This window comes from Camellia sinensis, chromosome 1 (genome assembly GCF_055761805.1).
Source record: "Camellia sinensis isolate YWXY chromosome 1, ASM5576180v1, whole genome shotgun sequence".
Lineage (NCBI taxonomy): Eukaryota > Viridiplantae > Streptophyta > Magnoliopsida > Ericales > Theaceae > Camellia > Camellia sinensis.
In genome coordinates this window covers 245,762,076-245,786,360 of record NC_138961.1, presented here as the reverse complement: position 1 = coordinate 245,786,360, position 24,285 = coordinate 245,762,076, and the positions used below count along the sequence as shown (strand labels likewise).

Genomic DNA, 24,285 nt, shown 5'->3' with positions numbered 1-24,285 from the left:
TTTTTTTTTTTTTTTTGGATTTTTATAATTTTTTTTAAATCTTAATTATTGATATATGTGTGAATCCTACTCATATATATTTGGAATTCACACCATCAATAATTAAGATGAAAAAAAATTGTGTAATAACACAAAAAAGTATTAGCAGTGAAAAGGGCAAGGTGTGGGCCCAATTCATTTGTGGCCATTATTAGTGCAGCTGATCAGACGGTTGAAATTATAAGTTGAGCGTGATGGTTAAGCTTCCATTTTCTTAGTACTGTTCAAATGAGAGTTGAAATATACGTAATGATTAGGTTGTTATGAAGTTTTGTCTTTTAATGACACGTGGTTTATATGTGCTACGTTTCATGACATGAGTTGTGAAGGTATCATACTCAGTGTGGTAAAAAGTCACGATTTTGAATAAAGCTGTCAAAAAGTCAGAAAGGTCATTTGACAAGTATCAAAAACACAGTCATAAAATTACAAATTAGGACTTATGAAAAAAAAAAAAAAAATAAATCTCTTATGTTGGGTAAAGATATTTTGGTCATTTTAATTTGATTTGACACCATAAATAAATATTAAACTAAAAAGCAAAAAGGTAGTTTTTTACCAACTTTCCAAATAACTTCCAAAAAAGCCAAAAAACTTGATAAAAAGCCAAAAGCCAACTTTTTACCAACTTTCCAAAACAACCCTCAAAATCAAATATCAACTGTTTGATGGTAATCATGATGACTAAGATTACATTTCTCGAACGGTGGAGATCCAAAGTTAAGTATGATAGAATTATTAGCATGGTAATATTAAATTAGAGGTGTAAGATAAAATGTATTTTTTTGTATACTAGTTAGTAGTATTATGTACATTATAACAAATTAAGACTCTGTTTGGTTTAGTTTTGCAATCATAATTTGGTTATAAGTTTTGAAAAGAGTTTTTGAATTTAAATTTTGAAAAAAGTTTTGGATTGTATTTTGAGTTTTAAAATTTAAAATTTTGAGTTTTATTTTGAAATTTTTTAGATTTATTTTTTTAGATATTAAAAAATGTTTAAGAAATTGGGATATTTACCAATAAATCCTATCTCACAAATAGTTTTATCGATTGGTCCTAAGGTTATTTCTATTGTTCTGATTAATCCTATTAGTGGGGAAATATCTTACCAGTTGATCCTATTTCCTTTGTTTAGTAATATTGAGTGGTCAATTATACCCTTCCGTGTGTGTGTCGCGTGACATACATTATTCCAAGGCAAAAAGCATAAAAAACCTTAGTGTACTTTGTTGATGTGTCGCACTCATTGTGTGTGTCACGTAACATATATCACTTCAAGGCAAAAAGTATAAAGAGCCTTAGTGTACTTTGTTGATGTATGACACCCATTGTGTGTGTCACGTGACATATTGTGTGTCACGCACTACAAAAAAATACACTTTTGGCGACTAATGTTTTAGTCGCCAAAAGCCCAGATTTTAGTCGCCGAAAATATTTGCCGACCAAAAACTTTGGTCGCTGGATTTGTCGCAGATGCATTGTCGGCGAACGTATTGGCGACTAAAACAAATTTAAGTCGCTAAAAATCCACCAGAATTGGTGACTAATCTGTTAGTAGCCAAAACGGGCAGTAATTAGCGACAAACAAGGATTTAGTCGCTAAAAATCCAACATAATGCCGACTAATTTTTAGTAGGCAAAAGAAGAAGCTATTACCGACTAACGCTGCTTTAGTCGCTGATGAGTCCTATTAGCGACTAAGATGTTAGTCGCCGAAAGGGTCATTTTTAGCTACTAAAGATTTTGTCGGGGAAAGCTTCTTCTAGTTTAGCTACTACAGGCTTTAGTAGCCAAAATTGTTTTCAGTTTTTAGCTACAAAACAATTAGTCACCAAAACTATTTTCTATTCATTTTAGCTACTAAATATTTAGTCGGCAAAAGATATATTTATTTTTTTGGGCTACCAATTTTTTTGTCACCAAAAATGTCATTTTTTATTTTTTTTCATTTTAATAATTTTTTTTCAAAACCTGTATATATCCACCACAACCTATAATACAAACATATCCACCACAACCTATAATACAAACAAATCAATATATATATTATCACCTATTCCGTAATGCATGTTTCACTTACAACCATCAAACCAAAAATAATACCTTACAATGTTAACTTATATATACAAACCAACTAACATATTCCAATTACAAATAATAACGTCATACATTCCAACTGTGTTACCAAAACAATGTCCTCTATACACAAAACATTGTTACTATACTATGCATTGTAATGACCATTTGACATGGTACAAATTACCATGGTAATATGTACCACGACAAAAGGTAATCTATACATACCACCAGAGCAATTAACACAAGTTCCAAAAATACTATGTACCCCGCCAAAAAATATATGTATGATTTATCTAATTTCCACACAAAAAGCCAGGGACGACAAAAAACTTTCCAACTTTGCAAAAATGTGAATTATCTTCCGGACAAAAAAAATAGAAGATCCACATGTCAATGCCAAAAGCCATCTACACAACAAAAATGTCACCCATTAGTTCCATTGTAAACAAAAATTTTCAACAAAAAGTATACTTAAGTAAATGTTCTAACAAAATTCCATAAGCAAACATATATGTAAAAAATTTAAACACATAATTAGGCAAATTCTCTGAATAAATTAATATACATGTGAGGATCGTCACATGGTTGTTATCAATTAGACTAAACTAACACAAAAGCATAAATTCATGATCAAAATCGAGTACATTAAAATTATAAGGATCAAAATAATATAAGGGCCAAAACATATAGACCATCAATGTAATTTATCACTGTAAATATTAACCATGTGTTGCATATACCAGCTGAGAAGGCTGCAAACTGATGATATTCCCCAGAATTCGGAATTTTGGAGAAGTTTCACATCCATATGGTTCATTTGGATACTATTTGACGATTTTTGCAGGTAATATATAGTTGTATCAGATACTCATAACTCTGCCCGTAGAACAGGCTATCTTGACATGACAAATGTTAACTTCTAGCGAACAATACGAAGAATTTTGTTATTCAGACTATAGCCAACTATTTCCCAGCATGGACTTGGACGGAGTCAGTTCACATAAAAAACAAAAGTAAATTCCACATTTAGAAAAAAAGGTCATCATTTTTGTTTATATTTTTTTTTTTTTTTAATTTTGTTGGAATTCCATGTTGTCTTATGGAAATCAGATTATGCCATCAAGTGGTTACCTTATGAAATCAGATTATGCCATCAAGTGATTACAACCCGATGGAAATCAAATTATGCCAAAGGGAACTAACTTCATATTTCATTGAAATCAAGTGGTTACCTTATGAACTTCAGATTACCGTCCATCTGCTGCAAAGTCTACTCACATTATGCCTTATAACCTATTCGAAGCACATAACAACAAAAATTTTCATAGCAACTTTAGAAACCAATTCTATGCCAATATGATCCATATTTTTCTACAACTTGCATTAGCTTATCAATAAAATTATGTTTACCGAATTGTAGGATGACCATCTGAACCCTGCAAGAGGGTTGTGAGTCGTGACACCACGTCGTTCAAATGATTGAGTTGTACTTGTTGTGCCTCCCGTGCTTTTTTTTCCTCTTCAATTTGTTCCGTCAGCTCCTTTCTTTCCCTCATAATTTCCTCCCTATCTCTTTGCCGCTCCTCTTTCTCCTTTAGCAACTCCTCGTGATCTCTTTGCCGCTCCTCTTTCTCCTTCAACAACTCCTCGTGATCTCTTTCACGCTCCTCACGAAGAGCCTCCAATTCCGTTCTCATTGACTCCATATGTTTGTCACGTGCTCGTGCCACATTGGAAGCTGTTGAAGAGGGTTGTGGGCCTATCCCACATCCACACAAGTAATTTTTTTTTGCCCCGAGCACTTGCCTTGATAGTTCTTCGTGGGTCAATGGCAACCCCGCATCGGTGGCTACGACTTGTAGATTGACCATATCATCCTATCATGGCAAAAAAATAAGAAAGTCAAGATAGTTGAAGGAATTGAAAACAACTTAGTAATTGATACACAACAAAATTGGTTTCAACATTCAATACTCACATGTAGCTCACCACATTTGGGGTCAATCCAGTCTCCCGTCTTCTTGGACTTGTGTGATTTCTTATAAAATTCAGGGAAATCTATTTCTCCATCCTCATTTGCCTATTATGTTTCAAAAATTTCCATTGATGAAGTACTACATAGTAATATTCAAAATGAAGAAGAATCAATCATCCATTATATTACTAAACAAATAACTACTTCTCACCATAAGCGACATTGCTATAGGAAATGATCGCGATCCACTTGTATGATTGTACGGGAGCATAGCCCTATTTGCTTTACCAGCTTTAGAGCATTTCTAACAAGAAAAAAAAAATTACAAACATAAACCAATTTTGTTAGAATTTTTATTCATATTCACATCAATGAATTTCAAGAATGGGGTTTCTAATTAATTTGTTACCAAGTGAGATTCGTCTTTCCAAGCAACATCAATAAGATATCTCCAGTCATCCAAGCTCACTCCACTAGGCGGATGACTATACGGGTCATCAACACCCTTTTCCTCAAGTTCGAGGAACTCTTGCTTTAGATTGTACCTCCAATCCTTGTATAGCCAATATGCCTTTCTATCAAGAATTTGTTGAGCTTGTTCATCATTATCAAAATCATCCCCGATAACAAACTTGTCCTACAAACATAATAAGACAATTAGTACATCAATTAATTTAAGCAATTACAAATAACTTAATAACGACATTATGGGAAGATAAATCTTGTACTAGCACCGCTTGGATGACCGCATCTTTGGTACTTTCATTGATTTTCGTCCATGACTTCACGCTCTAAAGAGGGCACAACCGTCTAATTTGCAATCCCAACTCATTCGTCGCTGGGGTTGCATTCCCTCCTGTGATTGCGTTCAACACCCGATTGACATACACATGTAATTTCTCTCCTTTTTTCCTGGCTATTCTTTTTTGCACTCCTTTGCCCAATGTACGTCCTCGTACACGAGTTGATCTTTTTCGCCCTGCTACAAAAGGGGAAGCACGCCACAAATTACAAACAGATTTAAGGAAAGATGTTCGAGTATTGCTTGTTGCTTCAATTTAAAAAAAAAAAATACATAAACACATATAAGCATCTTAATTACAGCGAAGACAATAACTGACTATGAAACTAATATCGTTAATTACAAGTGTACAACCCTTGGTTTCTTTTAAGTTTAGAACTCAACTAAATCAATGAACTTTATGTTTAAAAACATATGTTTAAACAGTGTGCCTTACTACTGTTCGCGTTATTTTTGTATTTTTCTCATCAGCTGAGTCAACAAGAATAGGTTTCTCTAAAGCAAGGGCTGTGTACTTCTCTGATAGCTTCTTCCGTAGTTGTTCCAAACACTCGGTACTACTGCCAGCAGAAACCACGTCCTCTGTAACAGAATCCTTGAGCAAATCATGCACCAAATCCTCCAATCTTCTTATCTCACCTTCAATATGCTCCTGATTTCTGACTTTCTCAACCAATTTCTCTTGCAAAGCAGATACCTCCTCCTGCAGTTTATCATTCTCAAGTTCAAATTGGACTACCTTCTCTGAGACCTTATCAAAATCACGAGTTAGAATCTCCAAACTATCAGAGGGATGCTCTTTTTCAACCAATTTCTCTTACAAAGCAGATACCTCATTCTGCAACTTATCATTCTGAAGTTCAAATTGGACTGCCTTCTCCGACACCTCATCATAATCACGAGTTAGAATCTCCAAACTATCAGAGAGAAAAGATATAAGACGCTGCAAGCGTGATTCAAGCTTATCTGAGTCAATGCCAGTTCCATTCAGCTTAACGGCACCTTCAACATCTTCAACCAGCTTTAGAATGGTATCTGAATCAAGGCCTGCTTTCTTCAGTTTCTCCATTTCTTTTGCCATATCAATCAACTCCAAGTTCAGTTTATCGTTCATAGATTTGAATTGCAGCCTCTCACCCAGAAGCACTGCCAGTTGCTCCATGAGGGTATCATAGTTATCAAGATGTAGAGGATCTATAAGGTTCTCATTTTGGTTAATGATCTGGCTTTGTTCTACATGCTCACATGAATCATTTACAAGCCTCTCAAGGTTACCATGGACCCCATGTAATACACCAATAGCCAATTCATTCTTTCTATGCAAATCATTGAACTTTTCAATCATGTCCTTGTATGAACTGCACATTGCTGTGTGATCTTTGCCAGAAGCTTCTAATTTTTCCTGCAGATTGTCAATCACTTTGGTTGCAGCATCAACAGAAGCAGCCACACGGCTACCTATATCTAGGCAATCATGATTGCCAATTGAGGGTGTGGAGGAAAACAAGCTCCTGATCAATGCATCAAGCTTCTCGACTGTCTGAACAACCTGAGCAACAATAGAATTCCATTCTTGCTCAAGTATTGATGCCCTCTCAGCTACTTCTTTATGCAGAACTTCCACTTGATTAGAGATAGAGGAAGCCATCTCATCTGAACTTGAGTGCATTTCATCCAACTGTCTCTCCAATACACTAATACGTGGCTGATAGTCACCAAGCTTTTTAACAAGCTCACTGTTCTCTGCTCCAAGAATAGTACTGTGTTGCCTTACTGCTTCATACAGACCCAGAAGCTCACCCTTCTTTGCTTCAATATCACACACATGTTGCTTTATAAACTCATATAAAATAATGACTTCGATATTTGCTGCTTCAGAACTGATATTGTGTTCCTTCAGAGCTTCATAAGCAACCTTGAGCTCCCCAAGTGCATCATCAGCAAGATATGGATATGGCTGCTGCTGCCGCTCTAAGGATTGTCCTATTTTTTAGACAATTATTAAATAACAGCCCATTCTGGTTTGAATGTGCACCCTTCCTCCTTCTTCCTTTCCTCTGTTCAGTGCCTTTCATCTTTAGATCGTCCTTTCTCATTGTTCTAGCAGTAGCACTCTGCAATGGGCCATCCCTCTGTTGTTTATCCTTGAAGGCTGAGTTCTCCACTGTAGACAAAGCCTTGGATTGGGCTATACAGTCACTCAAATTTGAATTAACCACCCTCCTTGGCCTATTAGTCATAGGCTCAAATTGGGCTCCATTTAACACAACTTGTAAATTGATGTTGGGCCTGCCACACTCTAATCCATTCAAACTATTCATATAGCCAATAGTGCAAATCTGATCATCGACCTCTTGAGCCCCCCATTCTCTACTATTCTTGAATAGACCACATGCACCACCCCTATTTCATTAGTGCAGCCCCCAACGTTTGGTTTCCCTAGAGCACACTCAGTTTCTTTAACCACTGAACCAGGCATACAATCATTACCTCCATCTACATCATCTGACAACCCTTCCACTGTGTGATTTCCATTGATTGACCCTTCAACACTGTTTGCCACATCATCCTCGTCATCCTCCTCTGCAGATTTACCACCTTCCACTACCTTCATCTCCATTTTCATCTGTCTCCGTATGTGTAGCATCATCCTGACCCCTGTTTTTGGAAAAGTGATCGACCTCATGTGGCAAATTAGATTTCATGACTTCATTTTTCTGGTAGCTATAATTGCGATTACACTAACAGTTATTGACTACTAGGTCTTCATACACTCGCACTTATTATTCTGTTAACATCCTACTTGGCAGCGAAAAAACAAAAAATACAAATCATATTGAACCAACTAAGGCATTCACATTGACTAACAAGATTAACAGACAGATTAACCTACAAATTAGCAAAGGCATTCCTTACCAATCAGGTTAACAAGGCATTCACATTTTCTTTGTTTTTCTTCCTGTTTATGGGGTTCTCATTGCCTTAAAGACCTGACTTATGCAGCCCAGGAAAAAGGAAAAAAGAATTTGTAACGAAGTAAGTGAAATGCTCTTACCCACGCCACCTGGCTGCGTCTCCTCCACCACTGTTTGTGTATCATCTGGTGGCTGTGTCTCATCAGATAACGTCAACGGGGTGCCAATAACTGCGGGACATGCTTCAGAGCCTGGTAATACGTTGCCACTTGTTGCTGTCTTCCGCCGCCCCGTCTTGATACCAGGAACCATGGTACCTACATAAGTAACCAGTTGGAGCCTTGTATTAAGTAACCAGCAGATTAACCATGAATAGAAACATCCCAACTCAGATTAACCAGCAGATTAAGCAACCAGCAGATTGACAAGATTAACAACCAGCGACAGCAGCCAGAGACAGACCAAAAAAACTTATCAAGATTAACCAGCAGATTCACTATGATTCACTATGAATTTGCTTCAGTAAATCTGCCAGCAGATGAGTAAACAGTAGCAAACATACATAAATCTGACTTCACTATGAATTTGCTTTTCAATTTTCTGCCAAAGTTCATACAAATCGTATAGGAAGTTAATTACAAGGGTATTAAGTCCATAGAATATGAATGTAGTTGGGAAATTGGGGTCCAAACAAGAAGAAGAAGAAGATGAAGAAGAAGAACAAGAACAAAAAAAAAAACAAGAGATAATTAGTATACTCACATTTAAAACTAACTTACTGAATAAACAAAGAATGAAGAAGTCATTTCAATAATTTTAGGGTGGTTATGATGATTTTATAAAATACCCATTTGAAATACCCATTTGAATACTAATTATTCAAATGGGTATCTCGAATACCCATTCGAAAAATGAAGAAGTCTTTGGGGTGGTTATGATGACTTTATAAAATACCCATTTGAAAACTAGATTCCACAACCCCAACAACATCAACAGCAACATCAATCTCCAAACTGTAGATTCAAGTCCTTTTACACCTTATCTTGGAATTAGACATCAAACCCTATATTCCTATGGACCCAGTATGATTTTATTCACCTATCTTATACAAATAAATAAAACACATTTTTCATTGCTTAAAATAACCAAAAAAATTCTCTTTCCATTACACTGTTTTGGGTTGTTTTAAACCAATCAATTACTAAGTTTTTTTGTTATAGTGTTTTGAAAAAACAGTTTCCCAGATTAAATGTGCAGATAATGATATAAACTAGTCCTCCAAATGATCATTACTTGTCTAAAACTTATACTAAAATCTTCATAGTTTTGGGATCTATACCAACTTATCTCTCTCTCTCTCTCTCTCTCTCTCTATATATATATATATATATAGGCCTATGTACAGCAGCTAGAGTCAAGTAGGATAAAGCTCTCTCAGTTGGAGCAGGATCTTCAGCGAGCTCGAAGCCAGGTTCTTCATTTTTTCTTGGCAAATTCTAACATGATCGCTTAAAGCCCCCCATCACATCAACAAAACAAGACAGACAAACAAACAAAGTTCATCAACAATGTACTTAGAGAACACATAAAGTAATTTTACCACAAAGTGAGTTAAAACTCTAGGTCCGTATCTGTATCAAAATCAATTTCTATCTCATCTTCTTCGTCATCACCCGCGATTGTTAGTTCATCATCGTCATCACAGATGAAAGCATCATCCATAACACCCTCGGGTTGTACACGCTTTTTGGTATGCGAAACTTCCATTAAAATTATTTCAGGTTCAATGTCATTCCGACGCAAAACAGCATCATCATCAATATGGTCAGTTGGTACAACAGTAGTGGTCTCATCTTCTTGCAACACGTCATCAAATTCTGGCACATCTGCTTCTGGCACATCCCAAAGTCGTCGATGTTGAAACTTTTCTACGACTCGCCAATTCGGCCCTAAATTCGTATCAGGAACATAGAAAACTTGTTGAACTTGGCTTGGGAACACAAACGAGTCATCTTTATACCATCGACTTCTTACATCAACAGTTGTCACATGTGGTTCGACACGCAAAGTTCGACTACTACCGGCGTTATACCATTCACATTGGAACAAAACAACCCGATGTCCAAACAAATATGTCAGTTCCCACACTTTACAAAGGTAGCCGTAAAACTTTATCAATTGGCCTTCGTGGTCGCCTTCCACTACCAACCCACTATTTTGGCATTTACGACGGTTATCACGGTCGATAGTATGGAATCGGACGCCATTAGCAATGCATCCCGAATATGTGTTCACTAAGGCATTAGGTCCATTGGCTAATGACCACATCTCATCGGTTGCTTCGGGTGACTTTTGATTTCGCAGTTGGTTCATCTACAGAAGAAAGTATGTCAAGTTAATTCAAACTTAGAATAATGTAACATTATTTGCAAACTATACAATAACGAGCTTCAGCTTACGCGATCTTTGAACCATTTAGGAAATTCTTTGCATTGTCGCGTTGCAATGTTGCAATCACTTCCATATGTTTGTTGCAACACGAGCTTGTGTTCCCTACTTAATACAATGTAATTCATAAGTAATTGGAATAATGAAGACTTAAAAAAAAAAAAAACCGTGTACAAGATGTATGTTGCATGTATGATGAGGAATCGTACTCTAGATATTCGTCAACTTCCAAACTATTGTGTAGGACAAACCAATGAGCGAATTCGTGGTCAGTTACGGACACATCAATTTCCCTTGTGAGTTGACCAAAAGGACGAACATTTTGAGTGAAAATTGCCAACCCCGGCCCATTGTCACCTCCATCGTAGTTCCTTTCTTCCCGGTTAAAGAACGTTTCAACTCCATCCAAATACATTGAACAAAACGTCGCACACTCTTTCGATATGTAGCCCTCGGCAACGGAACCTTCTGGCCGAGCTTTATTGCCCACAAATCCTTTAAGAAGTCCGAGCATCCTACATGTAAACATCAGGCTGATCGTTAGTATGGTTACATTGAACTATATTTACATTAAAAAAGCACCCCCATCGTAGTTATACCTCTCAATAGGATACATCCATCGATATTGCACAGGCCCTCCAAGCATAGCCTCATAAGGCAAATGAATTGCCAAGTGGACCATGACATCAAAAAAAGCAGGAGGAAAAATCTTCTCAAGCTTACAAAGTATAAGTACTATTTGTTCTTGCAATTGCTCCAAATCAGTGACCCGCAATGTCTTTGAGCACAACTGTTTGAAAAAAGTTCCCAACTCAAACAATGTGGTCCCAATCTCGGTATGAAGGTATCCTCGCATCCCAATGGGAAGAAGACGTTGTAGAAGGACATGACAGTCATGACTCTTAAGGCCAACTAACTTACCACCATTCGTAGTGACACAGTTGGATACATTTGCAGCATAGCCATCAGGATACTTAATCGATTTCAAGAAATCATAAAACCCTTGTCTCTCTGCCAGGGACAATGTGTAGAATGCCGGAGGCTTCTCGAAAGAGCCATTCGCATGCCTTATCAAGTGTAACTCCTTTCGTATTCGCATGTCCTCCAGATCCAAACGTGCTTTGTCTGTGTCCTTGTTCTTGCCATCTATGCTCAATAGTGTACCAAGCAGACTGTCACATATATTCTTCTCTATGTGCATGACATCAAGGTTATGTCGAAGCTTAAGTGTTTTCCAATAGGGAAGGTCAAACAAAATGCTTCTTTTCGTCCAGTTTGGAGTTGGCTTTTCAGTCCTTTGTCTTTTTTGGTTGGTTGGATGCTTTCCGTACGGCTTGTACGTCCCCAAATTAATTTGCTCAAGTATTTGTTCTCCCGATAACTCCACGGGTTTGGACCGATTCTCAATTTCACCGTTGAATAGCCTACTTCTTCGCCAAATATGGTTCTCAGGTAAGTACCGCCGAGCACCCATATACCCTATCTTACTTCGCAAACTCTGAGATGAAGCATCCATGTTGCAATTAGGGCAGGCCAAGTAACCTTTTGTACTCCAACCAGACAAGGAACCATATGCGGGGAAGTCATTGATGGTCCACATGACTGCTGCATGCATTGTAAATATTTGGCCATTTAAGGCATCATATGTTTGCACACCATGCTCCCACAAAGTAGTTAACTCTTCTACTAATGGTTGCAAATAAATATCAATGTCTCTTCTAGGTGCGGATCATCCTGGAATAAGCAATGACAGCATGACAAATGGATCTTTCATACACTTCCATGGGGGTAGATTGTAAGGCATTAAGATTACGGGCCACATGCTGTACGATGTACTTATATTTCCGAATGGATTGAAACCATCTGTGGCAAGCCCTAGTCTTACATTCCGAGGATCCGCAGAGAACGTAGGATGCAACCTATCAAAATCCTTCCATGCCTCACCATCAGCTGGATGTCGTAGTACTCCATCATCCACACGCTTATCTTTGTGCCATCTCATAAATGCGGCTGTTTTTTTCGACATGTACAATCTCTTCAACCTCGGTGTCAAAGGAAAGTACCTCAGTATTTTGTGTGGAATTTTTTTACCCGTCTTGTCGTTCAACTTGTATCTACACTCCGTACATGTAGGGCAATTCTCCAATGTGGCATTGTCCTTCCAAAATAGAGTACAATCGTTTTTGCATGCATGAATGGCCTCATATCCCAAACCCAATTCACGTAAGAACTTTTTCACTTCATAAAGAGTCCATGGAACAGTTTCATCACAGTTTGGTAGAATGTCTTTGAAAACTTGCATAACCATGTCGAAAGATTTGTTGCTCCATTTATTGTACACCTTCACATGAAGCATCTTAATTACGAAGGACAAGATGGAGAACTTTTCACAGTCTAGATATACTTTGCGTTGAGCATCATCGAACAACTTCATGAACTTTAACAAATTGTGCCTCTCCGAACTAGTACGTTCTTCGTCGATATTATCATCCATGAGACCACTCATGTAAATCTCTTCTAACATGGTAGGAAGTTCATCCACATTTTCGTGATTGTCAGTCATTCCAGGTTCATTGGTTTCGGTATCATCGTTTCGCATACTAGGATGATCACGAAACATGGGAGCATGTTCCCCATGGTGCACCCAAGTTCGATAAGAAATTGTGATTCCTCTTCGAATCAAATGCAACCGTACAACGTGTCGACTAAATTTTGTGCCGTTCAAGCAATCAACACAAGGACAACGGATCTCATCCTGCGGCCCTAAATTCTTTGTAGCGAACTCAATAAATGACTGAACACCCTCTAAATACTCTTTACTTTTTAGCCGATCTTGTATCATCATCCAACTCTTATCCATTATTGGAACAGTACACATCAACCAAAGATGAACCTGGGAATGGACGGGAACTTGGAAAAATACTCTGTAATGGAAGAGAGCTTAAGTAAGTTTAAGGGTTCGATTAGCATTGCTTGTTGATGTTTACCGAAATAGTAATGACAGATCGGGATGTTATGCCTATTTCTCAGCTGCATAGAGTTGGCTAATTTCAGTAGTAACTCGGCATGTATGCATACACTAATGTGACATACATGAACAATTCTATGTCAAGTCATCTTACAGGGAGACATATAATTTATATGTAACAAACATTATATTGAATTCTATATATTTGTTCCAATCAGTAGCAAAATCATTTTAAAATTCAAGAAAAATATTAGACATTTACTACATGGTGTAAAACATAGATGGACACTTTACAATAATAATTGTACTCCATCATTTGACTGTATGATGAAAGAAATGAAGAATTTTTTTTCTCAAAGTAAAACCGAAAGTGGGGAAAAAGTATATCATAAATCATCAGTAAAGCTGGTAAAGCAGACAAAGTAAACAATAAACTGTCCAATAGCACAGTTTCATGTGTTAAATGCAACTCAAAATGGAGCAAAAAACTAACTTTTAATGATCTACTGATCTTTAAACCAACTTCAGGAGGTAGATATGAGTATACACGCTTTGTTTTCCGCCTCACTTTGAACTTTATGTCTAAATTGTCTGCTTCATCATCTTCCTTTACTTTAAATAGAGAACTGAAAAAGCATACACATATAAATGAGCTTTCAATAGACAGACATTAAAAGTAGATACATTTCAAAAACACTATACAATTCAAAGAACAACCTGTTTCTTTACCTAAATACAATTTTTTTTTTTTAAAAAAAAAAAGTTTATATCATTGTAACTTGAAATGTCAATGTTTTGGCATCGAAATGACAATTGGTGTTTTGAAATTTATGCTTATCCGTTAGCATAATTAACTATAGAAAAATCAAACATAAAATAAATATAGATAAATTTAAAACTGCAACTTTTCTTTAATTTATTGTTTTTATTTTTTATCACATGACATTGCAAATCAACACTATAAATCCAAGCAGGCACATTTATCAATTGGAAGGTATTATTGAGTCAGTCTAGTAACATCAATTGTTCTAGCACTGTTTTCAATAGTTAAGAAATAAATGATCTAATTTTTAACTAGTGTCATGGACCCAGTGATAATATTTTTAGAATTACCAGAAGGTAGATAGACTTACTAGTCTTTTTGGAGTGTCTGGTGAGTTTGACTCTTAGGAAACTTGAATACAAAAATGCTTTCTTTTTGTTGAAAGAAGAATTAGGGGTGTGTAATAATAAATAGAGAGAGAACAAAAAAGAAAACATAACTCAAAATCTAGACCACTAGTTTCTGTTAAAAGTAGAGCAGAAACAACTCTTCATGGTGACAAGGTATTGGATTGTGGATTGCACTTTTGAATCTTTGATTATGTACCAACAACCAAAAGGTTAGGATGCAAATTTGGTGAGCTAGAATCTCATACAAAGTATACACAACTCAAAATCAAATTATACACAACAAATTTGTGGTTTTTGAAATTCATGTAAATAGTGAGAATACAGATAATTAAGTGATTCAAACAAATGAAAATTGAAAATTTACTCAAAAAAAGCGGCAGATGAAACATTGGATTTAACTACAGAAATTACATGTAACAGAGAGTACGCATTTGTAGCATTGGAAATCAAACAGATAAGTTACTCCAAGTCTACAATCCCGAAAATGGAGAGAGGAATGTTTACTTGATCAACGAAGTCTGAGCCTGTTGCATACTCTGTTAGCATCCCAACAGCAAAACCAAACATTGCCCATCTGCTCAAAAAATAAATGAATAAATAAAAATACAGAAAGATGAAAAATCCCAGGTTAAGAAATTGACTTGCCTCGCAGAATATTGAATTGATTTGTGTATGGAAGCAAAAATTATATTTATAAACAATTTGAGCGACTAATCTATACTCCAAATTAGATGAGTTTGTTCAAACCAATGTAGGACAAGAAAATCAGCAATAAAACTTCAATAGTTGTCAAATTATAGAAATGCCACACATACTCTGTGTATAGCCATCCACAAGTAGCATTGGAATTCAAGAGTGATGGATTGTAATCAGTGTATACCCATACCGAAAAAACCTAATAAAGAGGATTGAAAATAGATAAGCCTCTTTAGTCCAAGATGTAAAAGAACCAACCTGGAGGGGGATACAAAAAAGCTACCCTTGCAGGTGATTTGATGAAACAAAGAAAACAAAACAAAAAAAAAACAAAAAAATAAAAATAAAATTGATGTCTAGTGTGAAAACACCTGGCTTTCGAGAAATACCACTGAAGTTTGTTTTTTTTATTTTCTGAAACACAAAAACAAACCCAAAAACTAGAATACTTTGAGAAACAGATGATTTGCAGAAAGGGATACAGAGAAGCGGGGATGATACAGAAGGGGGGGAGAAAAGAAGTAGAAAACTTAATCAGAAAGCAAATTGTTTTACAAAAACACTTTCACTGATTTGGTTTACTATGAATTGTATAGTGTTTTTCCTCACAACCTCTTTCTCCAACCTCACGAAATCAGAAAAAGCCCTAAATACCTGTAATCAGAAAAAGCCCTAACTTAATCAGAGCTTTGATTACGAAATCGATAGAGAGGGAGAGAGAACATTTCAAAAACATTTCGATAGAGAGGGAGAGAGAAATACCACGTGAGCCACGGGGATGGAGAGGGAGAGAGATACAAACAGACAGACACAGATCGATAGAGAGGGAGAGACAAATACCTGTAATCAGTGGTGGGCCGGACTGCAATGTTCGTGGTCGCGAGCGCTGGTGATGAACGACGGTGGCCAGCGGCGCAGAGCTTTGGTATCGACTGCTCTGTGGTGTGTGTCAAACAGAAGAGAAATAATCCTTTGTTAAATGTAGGCGCCAATATTAATGAGTTTCCCTCTAAAAAAACATTTGGAAACTTCAGCGACTAAATATTTGTTTTGGTCGCCAAAAAGCATAAAAATTTCTCCCATTTTTTTGACGACAAAAAGTTTTGTCGCGAAATGTTATCATACAGCGACGAAATTGAACTTTGGTAGCGTAAAGTGGTTCAAAACAGCGACTAAAAACAAATTAGTCGCCAATAATACTATATGGCGACTAAAAACTTTGGTAGCTAAAAATACTAAATGAATGCCGACTAAAAATGGAATTTTGGTCGCCAAACACCCTGTTTTTGGCGACTAAAATTGGTTTGGTCGCCAATTTTAGTCGCCAAATGTACGATTTGTTGTAGTGACGTGACACGCCCTCATAAAGAGCATGCATCTAATAACATCTAAATGAGGGCATTAAGGTCCTTCAAAATATCCAAGGACTAAACGGTTTATTAGAAAACAAAATTGGGACCAATTGGTACCAGTTGATCCTATTTCCTTTGTTTAGTAATATTGAGTGGTCAATTATACCCTTTCGTGTGTGTGTCGCGTGACAAATATCATTTCAAGGCAAAAAGCATAAAGAACCTTAGTGTACTTTGTTGATGTGTGGCACACATTGTGTGTGTTACGTGACATACATCATTCTAAGGCAAAAAGTATAAAGAGCCTTAGTGCACTTTGTTGATGTGTGACACCCATTGTGTGTGTCACGTGACACTCCAAGGCAAAAAGCATAAAGAGCCTTAGTATACTTTGTTGATGTGTGACAGCCATTGTGTGTGTCACATGACATATTGTGTGTGTCACGTGACACTCCAAGATAAAAAGCATAAAGAGCCTTAATATACTTTGTTGATGTGTGATACCTATTGTGTGTGTCACGGGACATATTGTGTGTCATGTGACACACCCTCATAAAGAGTATGCATCTAATAACATCTAAATGAGGGCATTAAGATCGCTCAAAATATCTATGGACTAAACGGTTTATTAGAAAAAAATTGGAACCAATTGGTTCATAAGTTTAACATTTGGGATTTATTGGTAAATCTCCCTAAGAAATTTTTATTTTTTATTTTAAATATATAATTTTTATCTTAAATATTTTATTTTATTTTGTAAATATTTTATTTTTTTAGTTTTAATATTTTAAACTCAAAATATAACTCCACATTCAAATTGTAACTAAACACATAACTTAGAACTCAATTCAAAAATTATTTTCAAAAGTCATAATCAAATACATAACTCGAAACTCCACACTATTTTCAAAAGTCCACACTCAAATCATAACTAAACACATAACAAAAAAAATTAAAATATTTAAAAATATATTTATGAAATAAAATAAAATATTTAAAATAAAAAAATAATTTTTTAATATTTTTAATATTTAAAATATTTTTTAAAAAAATACAGCACACAAATGTATGAAATATAGTGCACATTAAAATAAATAAATAAATATTTACCCTAAAAAAATAAAATTAAGAAAAATTTTAAATATCTACAAAAAATAAATCCAAAAAAATCAAAATACAACTCAAAATTCACAACTAAATAAATTCTCTTTTTAAAACTTGTAACTCAAAACACGACTCTATACACAAATCATAATTCTAAAAATAATTTAAAAAAAACAGAATAAAAAAATATTTCTTTGAATTTTTATTTTTATTTTAAATAAAGTTTTGAAAGGAGTTTGGTTTTAAGTTTTGAAAAGAGTTTTGAATTGAATTTTGAGTAATGTGCTTGGTTATGAGTTTTGAAAACAATTTTTGAATTGTGTTTTGAGTAGTTTTGAATTGTATGTTTGGTTATAAGTTTTGAAAAGAATTTTGAAATTTTTTAATTGGAATCATTATTCCAAAAGAGAACCCAAACACAGGCCAAGATTTTGAAAATTTTTAATGAACTTTTTATATTTTAAATAAAACTTGCACTTAATCTAGATGTAATTAAAAATTAAAATATTTGTGAAAAATTTTAAAAGAAATTCATGACGAATAAATAAAAATATAAAAACGGCACATTTTCATTTTTTTTTCCCATAAATTTCTACATAAATAATTTATTTTTTAGGTACATTCAAAAAATTAAAAAAAATGACTAAAATATAAATAAAAACAAAATTTCACTACCAAAAAAAAAATCAAAAATACTTTATGTCACCGTTTTGTCCCACTACATATGTAGATAATCATAATTGGTTCCTTATTTGAAAATAGGTATTAAGAAAATAATAAAAATAAATAATAAAATGTTATGTATCTGATTATATAAAACAAAAAAAAATTTATTTTCCTTATCGTTGATATCAATGTAGCCCCTCATCTATAAACACATACATTTTATCCCTTTCAATTATAAATTTTTTTCACTTTTACCCCCTCAAAATAACTTTCAGAAGAAATGTATTTATATGATTTTTATAGTTGAGGGTGCCAATATGAACATGTTCATAGATAAATGGAATAAAGTGATATTTACTATTAATTGAGAGATTTTGGTGTAATTAACCTTTTTCCCCATGCCGTACGTTCAAAATCATACAAATTCGTGTCTAAAACAAGATTGATTTCGACAAAGTTGATGCCATCTTGAAGGGATTTTAAATCTGTACTTAAATATATTCTAATAATTAAAAAAACAATATTAGTATTAATTATGTACTTCTTCCTTCACTCTTGGAAAGGTGGTGACAAATTCAAAAAGTTAACTCCCATATCCAACTCAGGTAAAAAAATGATGTTAATTCCAAGAATGCACATGTAAATTAAGAAATTTGCTTCATTTCATTCTACCATTCTAACAGGTTTTCTAAATGAGATTAACTAGTTAAAACCATTGATTGCACATTATAATATATTTGACTTTTTATAACATCGACATAATTACTTGATTTGTATGGAAAGGAAGACTATAGTAGGTAATTAGTCCGGCACAAAATGGCAAACACTCCTTTATATATATATATATATAAATTTCAGTTTTCAGTTTATTCTAACTAGGCCAATATTGGAATGTATTAACTTTTGCACCATCAGATTAAAGCATATGTGAACTCTTGGTTTATCGTTCTTGATTTTTTCACTTCTTCCTTTGTTTAATTTTTCTTATTTATTTATTTATTTGAATTCTTTTGAATTTTTGTGACCATTGTGGAGCACAAATAATGACAATTGCCATAAAAAAGTTAAAAGACTTCGAAATATTGAGGTTAACAAAATGAGAGGAATATCCATAGATCTCTATTCATGATGTTTTCCATTGAATCTCCATTGCTGACAGCCTACGTGAACAAAATTAAACCACGCAAGTACAAGAAAATCTACTATGTGGTTTAGAATTTAAAATATGATTCACATAACATTCAAAATGGATCTCAACCATAGATATTATATTTTGAGCAATACTATAGTTATTTAAATTCTTACTAACAATCTCATTAAAAATGTACACATCAAAACATCATTGGATGTTTAAATATCATTAATTTTTTGATAACCAATCAAATTGAGCCTCTTGCGTTTTTAGTAAGATTGTCAGTATAATAAAATTATTCTTATACTTTTCATACGTTTTTTGTGTTTTAATTTTGTACCATTACCATTTCTGTTTTGCTAGTTAGCAATTGCATGCATTATAATTGCATAGTAGCAAAGCAAAATTTCACTTGGTCAAAGATAAAATTTTGGTTAGGGCACCATTCTTGGATTCTCCCAATCCCATGAAAGAAGCAAGGGTTAATTACTCCAATACCTCTCAATTATTAGTAAATATTATTTTATTTTTTATTTATAAATTCATATATATTAACTTTGTCTAACTATGAAAATCGTACAAATACACTCTTTTTGGAATTGAACTGGGGTAAAAGTAATATATTTTTAAAGTTGAGAAAGTTAAAATGCACAAGTTTATAAGTGAGAAGGCAAATTGATATTCACTGATAATTAAGGGGTCTTTGTTGGAAAAATAGTTTAATATAGGCATATTTTTTAGCTCAATTTGAGTGGGCCCCAAACGTCTTTTGGGGTGGGTCCGAAAAGGTGTGAGTCCGAAGAGGTGAAGTGTTCCTTACCGCATGACAAGTCACACGGTGAAGACGGAACGTCAAAACTATTTATAAGTGAATGGAAAGTTAACGTTGTTTTCGGATCTAACATTAATTTTTTAGACAAAATTCATTTGAATTTTTTTTTCAATAAAAAATTATTGTGGGAATTTAATTTAATTCTAAATTCAAATTTTGGGTTCTTAAGTGGTTTCCTAAAGTTTGTAATTGTGAGAATTTAATTTAATTCTAAATTCAAATTGTAGTTTCCTAAAAATTTGTACATGTTCTTTTATTTATTAAACTATTCAAATAAGTTTAATATATATATATATATATATTCAAATAGTTTAATAATATATATATATTTCAATGGTTTAATTAATAAAAGTTCTAACAATTGGAAACTGTTTCACCAACGGCCCAATGGCACTTTTTTCAATTAAATTTGAAATATAGTGTTCAGGTACTATCGGTCAAATTGGTTTGAATTAAGAAAGTGCATTTGTTCAAAACAGTTGGGCACCTGTTCATTACCATTTTACGCCTTTTCGGGTCTATGCAGTTGCCTATAAATACATGGGTTTACCAACAGTCTTGGGTATGAAAAAGAAAAAAAAAAGCAGTCTCATATTTTGCCTTTTTGCTGTCCAAATTATTTTTAGTGTATTATTCTTCATTTTAGATTTAAGAATAAATTCAGAGAGTTAGAACACAGGTTTGGTTCGCCGAACAAATTGTTTGGAGTACTACTACAATTTGTGAAGATCATTGTATCTTGGGAGATAGATGCCGCTCAACCGTAAGTACCGTAGCGGGGTGAATCTGTCTTAAGGACAGAGTGTCACACACTCGACTTGGTCTTAATTATTATTCGGTTCGATAAATAAATCCGGTATGTTATTTATTTATTTTGTTTGAATTTATTTCAAGTTATTTTATTTACACAGAAGATTGTTCCAACAATCTTAAGACAGATTCGAATTATTCTGTTTACAGAATTTTTTCGTTTGTTTTCTTTTTTCCATTCTTCGTAAATAATTTCGGAAGAAAATTATTTTCTGTGGATTTACAAAATAATATTCTGGTTGGAAAAATAAATAGTGATTATATGCTATTTGACAGATAGTAATAATATACTGTCTCTTTTCTTTGACAACAACTAGTAGTACGATACTGGTGTCATTAACAATTCAGAATATATTTTTGTGGAATTTTTTCAGAAATTAATTTTGGGTTTTAGAAATTATTTTCTGAGTTTTCATTACTTAAAATTCTGTTTTAGTATTTTAATTATTGAAGTGCTATAGAAATTAATTTTCCGTGTGGAATTAATTTGATTGAATAAAATTTTATTTTATTTCCAAATTAATTGAAAAATAAAAGTTATTTTCTTATTTCTTTTATTTTACAGAATTTAATTTCTTGTGTAGAATTAATTTGGTTAAATAAAATTTTATTTTATTTCCAAATTAATTGAAAAATAAAAGTTATAGTTTTTATTTCTTTTATTTTACAGAATTTATTTTTCTGTGTGGAATTAATTTGTTTAAATAAAATTTTATTTTATTTTCAAATTAATTGGAAAATAAAAGTTACATTCTTGTTTCTTTTATTTTACAGAATTTAATTCTATGAATTTGGTTTAATTTTTTGTGTACTGTAAATTCTAATTATAAATTTGTTTTATAAATTAGAATTGATGGCTACTGAAACAAATGCCCGAACAAGTACTACTGTGGTGGCTGCAATGACGCCAACCCCCTCTCCTGTGGTGACAGTGCCAATAAATCATGGAGAAAAGCCAAAGAAGTTCTTAGGAACTGACTTTAAAAGATAGCAACAGAAAATGTTGTTCTATCTTACAACTCTGAACCTGGCTCGTTTCCTCCGTGAAGATGCTCCTATCCTGAAAGAGGATGAAACTGACCGGCAAGTGGTTGCTGCGGTTGATGCTTGGAAACATACCGATTTCGTTTGCCGGAATTACGTCTTGAATGGACTTGACAACACATTATACAACGTCTACAGTCCAATCAAGACAGCAAAGGAACTTTGGGAATCGTTGGAGAAAAAGTACAAAATAGAAGATGCCGGCTCAAAGAAATTTGTGGTTGGCAAATTCCTAGATTTTGTAATGGTTGATTCAAAAACTGTGATCAGCCAAGCTCAAGATTTCCAACTCATTCTGCATGACATTCACGCAGAAGGTATGTCTCTCAGTGAATCTTTCCAAGTTGTAGCCTTAATTGAAAAATTACCAAAAGGCTGGAAGGAATTCAAGAACTACCTCAAAACACAAGCGCAAAGAAATTTCTATGGACGAGTTAATTGTGCGTTTGAGGATTAAGGAGGACAACCGCAATTCTGAAAAGCGGGCTGGTAAGAATCCTATGGAGTCTAAGGCAAATGTGGTGGAACATGGTTCAAAAATCAAGAAACGAAAGTCTTATGGAGAAAGTTCATCACAAGGCTCTAAAGGGGGGGGGGGGGAAATAAAAAGTACAAGTTTAATGGCAAATGTTACATCTGTGACAAAGAGGGACATCGGGCCAAAGATTGCCGTAGCAAAGGCAAAAGCAAAAGAAGAACAAGCAAGAAGCCTGCTCAAGCCCATATGACCAAAGTGGACAATATTTCCAATGGTGTCGATGACATCAATCTTTCTGCAGTTGTTTCCGAGGCTAATCTTGTCGGAAATCCTAAAGAATGGTGGGTGGACACTGGTGCTACTCGCCATATTTGTGCCGACAAAAAGATGTTCACATCTTATTCTATAGTGGACAATGGTGAACAACTCTTTATGGGCAACTCCTCAACTTCCAAAGTTGAAGGACAAGGAAAGATTGTACTCAAGATAATATCAGGAAAGGAACTCACTCTCAACAATGTGCTGCATGTACCGGACATTCGCAAGAATTTAGTTTCCGGATCTTTGTTGAGTAAGAATGGGTTTAGGCTAGTTTTTGAAAGTGACAAGTTTGTACTTACCAAAAACAGGATGTATGTAGGAAAAGGTTACATGTCTGATGCCCTTTTCAAGTTAAATGTAATGACCGTTGTACCCTCAGTTATTAATAATACTACATCTTCTTCTTACTTGCTTGAGTGTTGAAATTTATGGCATGATAGACTAGGACATGTTAATTATGGATCTTTGCATAGATTAATTAATATGGAATGTTTACCTAAATTTAACATTGATTCAAATCATAAATGTGAAGTTTGCGTTGAGGCAAAATTATCTAAAACTCCTTTTCATTTAATTGAAAGAAGTACGGAACCACTTGAATTAATTCATAGTGACATTTGTGATTTTAAATCAATTCAAACTAGAGGTGGGAAAAAGTATTTTATCACTTTTATAGATGACTATACTAGATATAGTTATGTTTATTTAATTCGAACAAAGGATGAAGCTTTGGAAACTTTCATTCAATATAAGAATGAAGTTGAAAATTAACTTGGTAAGAAAATCAAGAAACTTAGAAGTGATAGAGGTGGTGAATATGAATCACCTTTTAGTGAGTTTTGTAAAGAACATGGAATAATTCATCAAACCACCGCTCCTTACTCACCTCAGCAAAATGGAATTGCTGAAAGGAAAAATAGGACTTTAAAAGAAATGATGAATGCCATGTTAATAAGTTCTGGATTACCTCAGAACTTGTGGGGGGAAGTAATACTTTCTACTAATTATATACTTAATAAAGTACCCCGAAAGAAAGTGAATCAAACACCTTATGAATTGTGGCATGGAAGAGTACCATCCTACAAATACTTAAAAGTGTGGGGGTGTTTAGCTAGAGTGGCTATTCCTAGTCCTAAAAAGACTAAGATAGGTCCTAAGACCATTGATTGCATTTTCATTGGTTATGCTAAGAATAGTAGTGCTTATCGGTTTTTGATTCATAAATCAGAACATACCGAAATGCATGTAAATACTATTATTGAGTCTCGGAATGCATCATTCTTTGAACATGTATTTCCAAAGACGACTGGACAAGAGACTAGTACTAATAAAAGATCTTTTGATGCTATTACTAGTCAGGATCAAGAACATGATCAAGAACAAGAGTTAGATCAAAATGAGGAAGAGGAACTTAGGCACAGTAAACGTGCTAGAACCTCAAAATCTTT

At 34.3% G+C, this 24,285-nt stretch overlaps 1 protein-coding gene and 1 long non-coding RNA gene across 3 annotated transcripts; both read right to left on the bottom strand.

Moving 5' to 3' along the window:
• Positions 1-2,038: 2,038 nt before the first annotated feature.
• LOC145805436 (uncharacterized) lies at positions 2,039-4,395 on the bottom strand. Its single transcript, XM_082900573.1, has 5 exons — positions 4,308-4,395; positions 4,100-4,201; positions 3,532-3,998; positions 3,354-3,414; positions 2,039-2,528 (listed from the first exon to the last, which is right to left on the bottom strand). Exons 1-4 carry the CDS (start codon positions 4,365-4,367, stop codon positions 3,408-3,410), a joined length of 636 nt encoding a protein of 211 aa, XP_082756699.1. The 5' UTR covers positions 4,368-4,395; the 3' UTR covers positions 2,039-2,528; positions 3,354-3,407.
• A 96-nt stretch (positions 4,396-4,491) lies between these two features.
• LOC145805445 (uncharacterized) lies at positions 4,492-16,443 on the bottom strand. 2 transcript variants are annotated; one of them, XR_014347891.1, is made up of 4 exons: positions 15,939-16,443; positions 14,907-14,976; positions 4,825-5,078; positions 4,492-4,733 (listed from the first exon to the last, which is right to left on the bottom strand). It is a non-coding gene; the product is annotated as an uncharacterized LOC145805445 (long non-coding RNA). The 2 variants fall into 2 exon arrangements; XR_014347892.1 differs by lacking the exons at positions 14,907-14,976; positions 15,939-16,443 and adding an exon at positions 13,723-13,859.
• Positions 16,444-24,285: the final 7,842 nt, after the last annotated feature.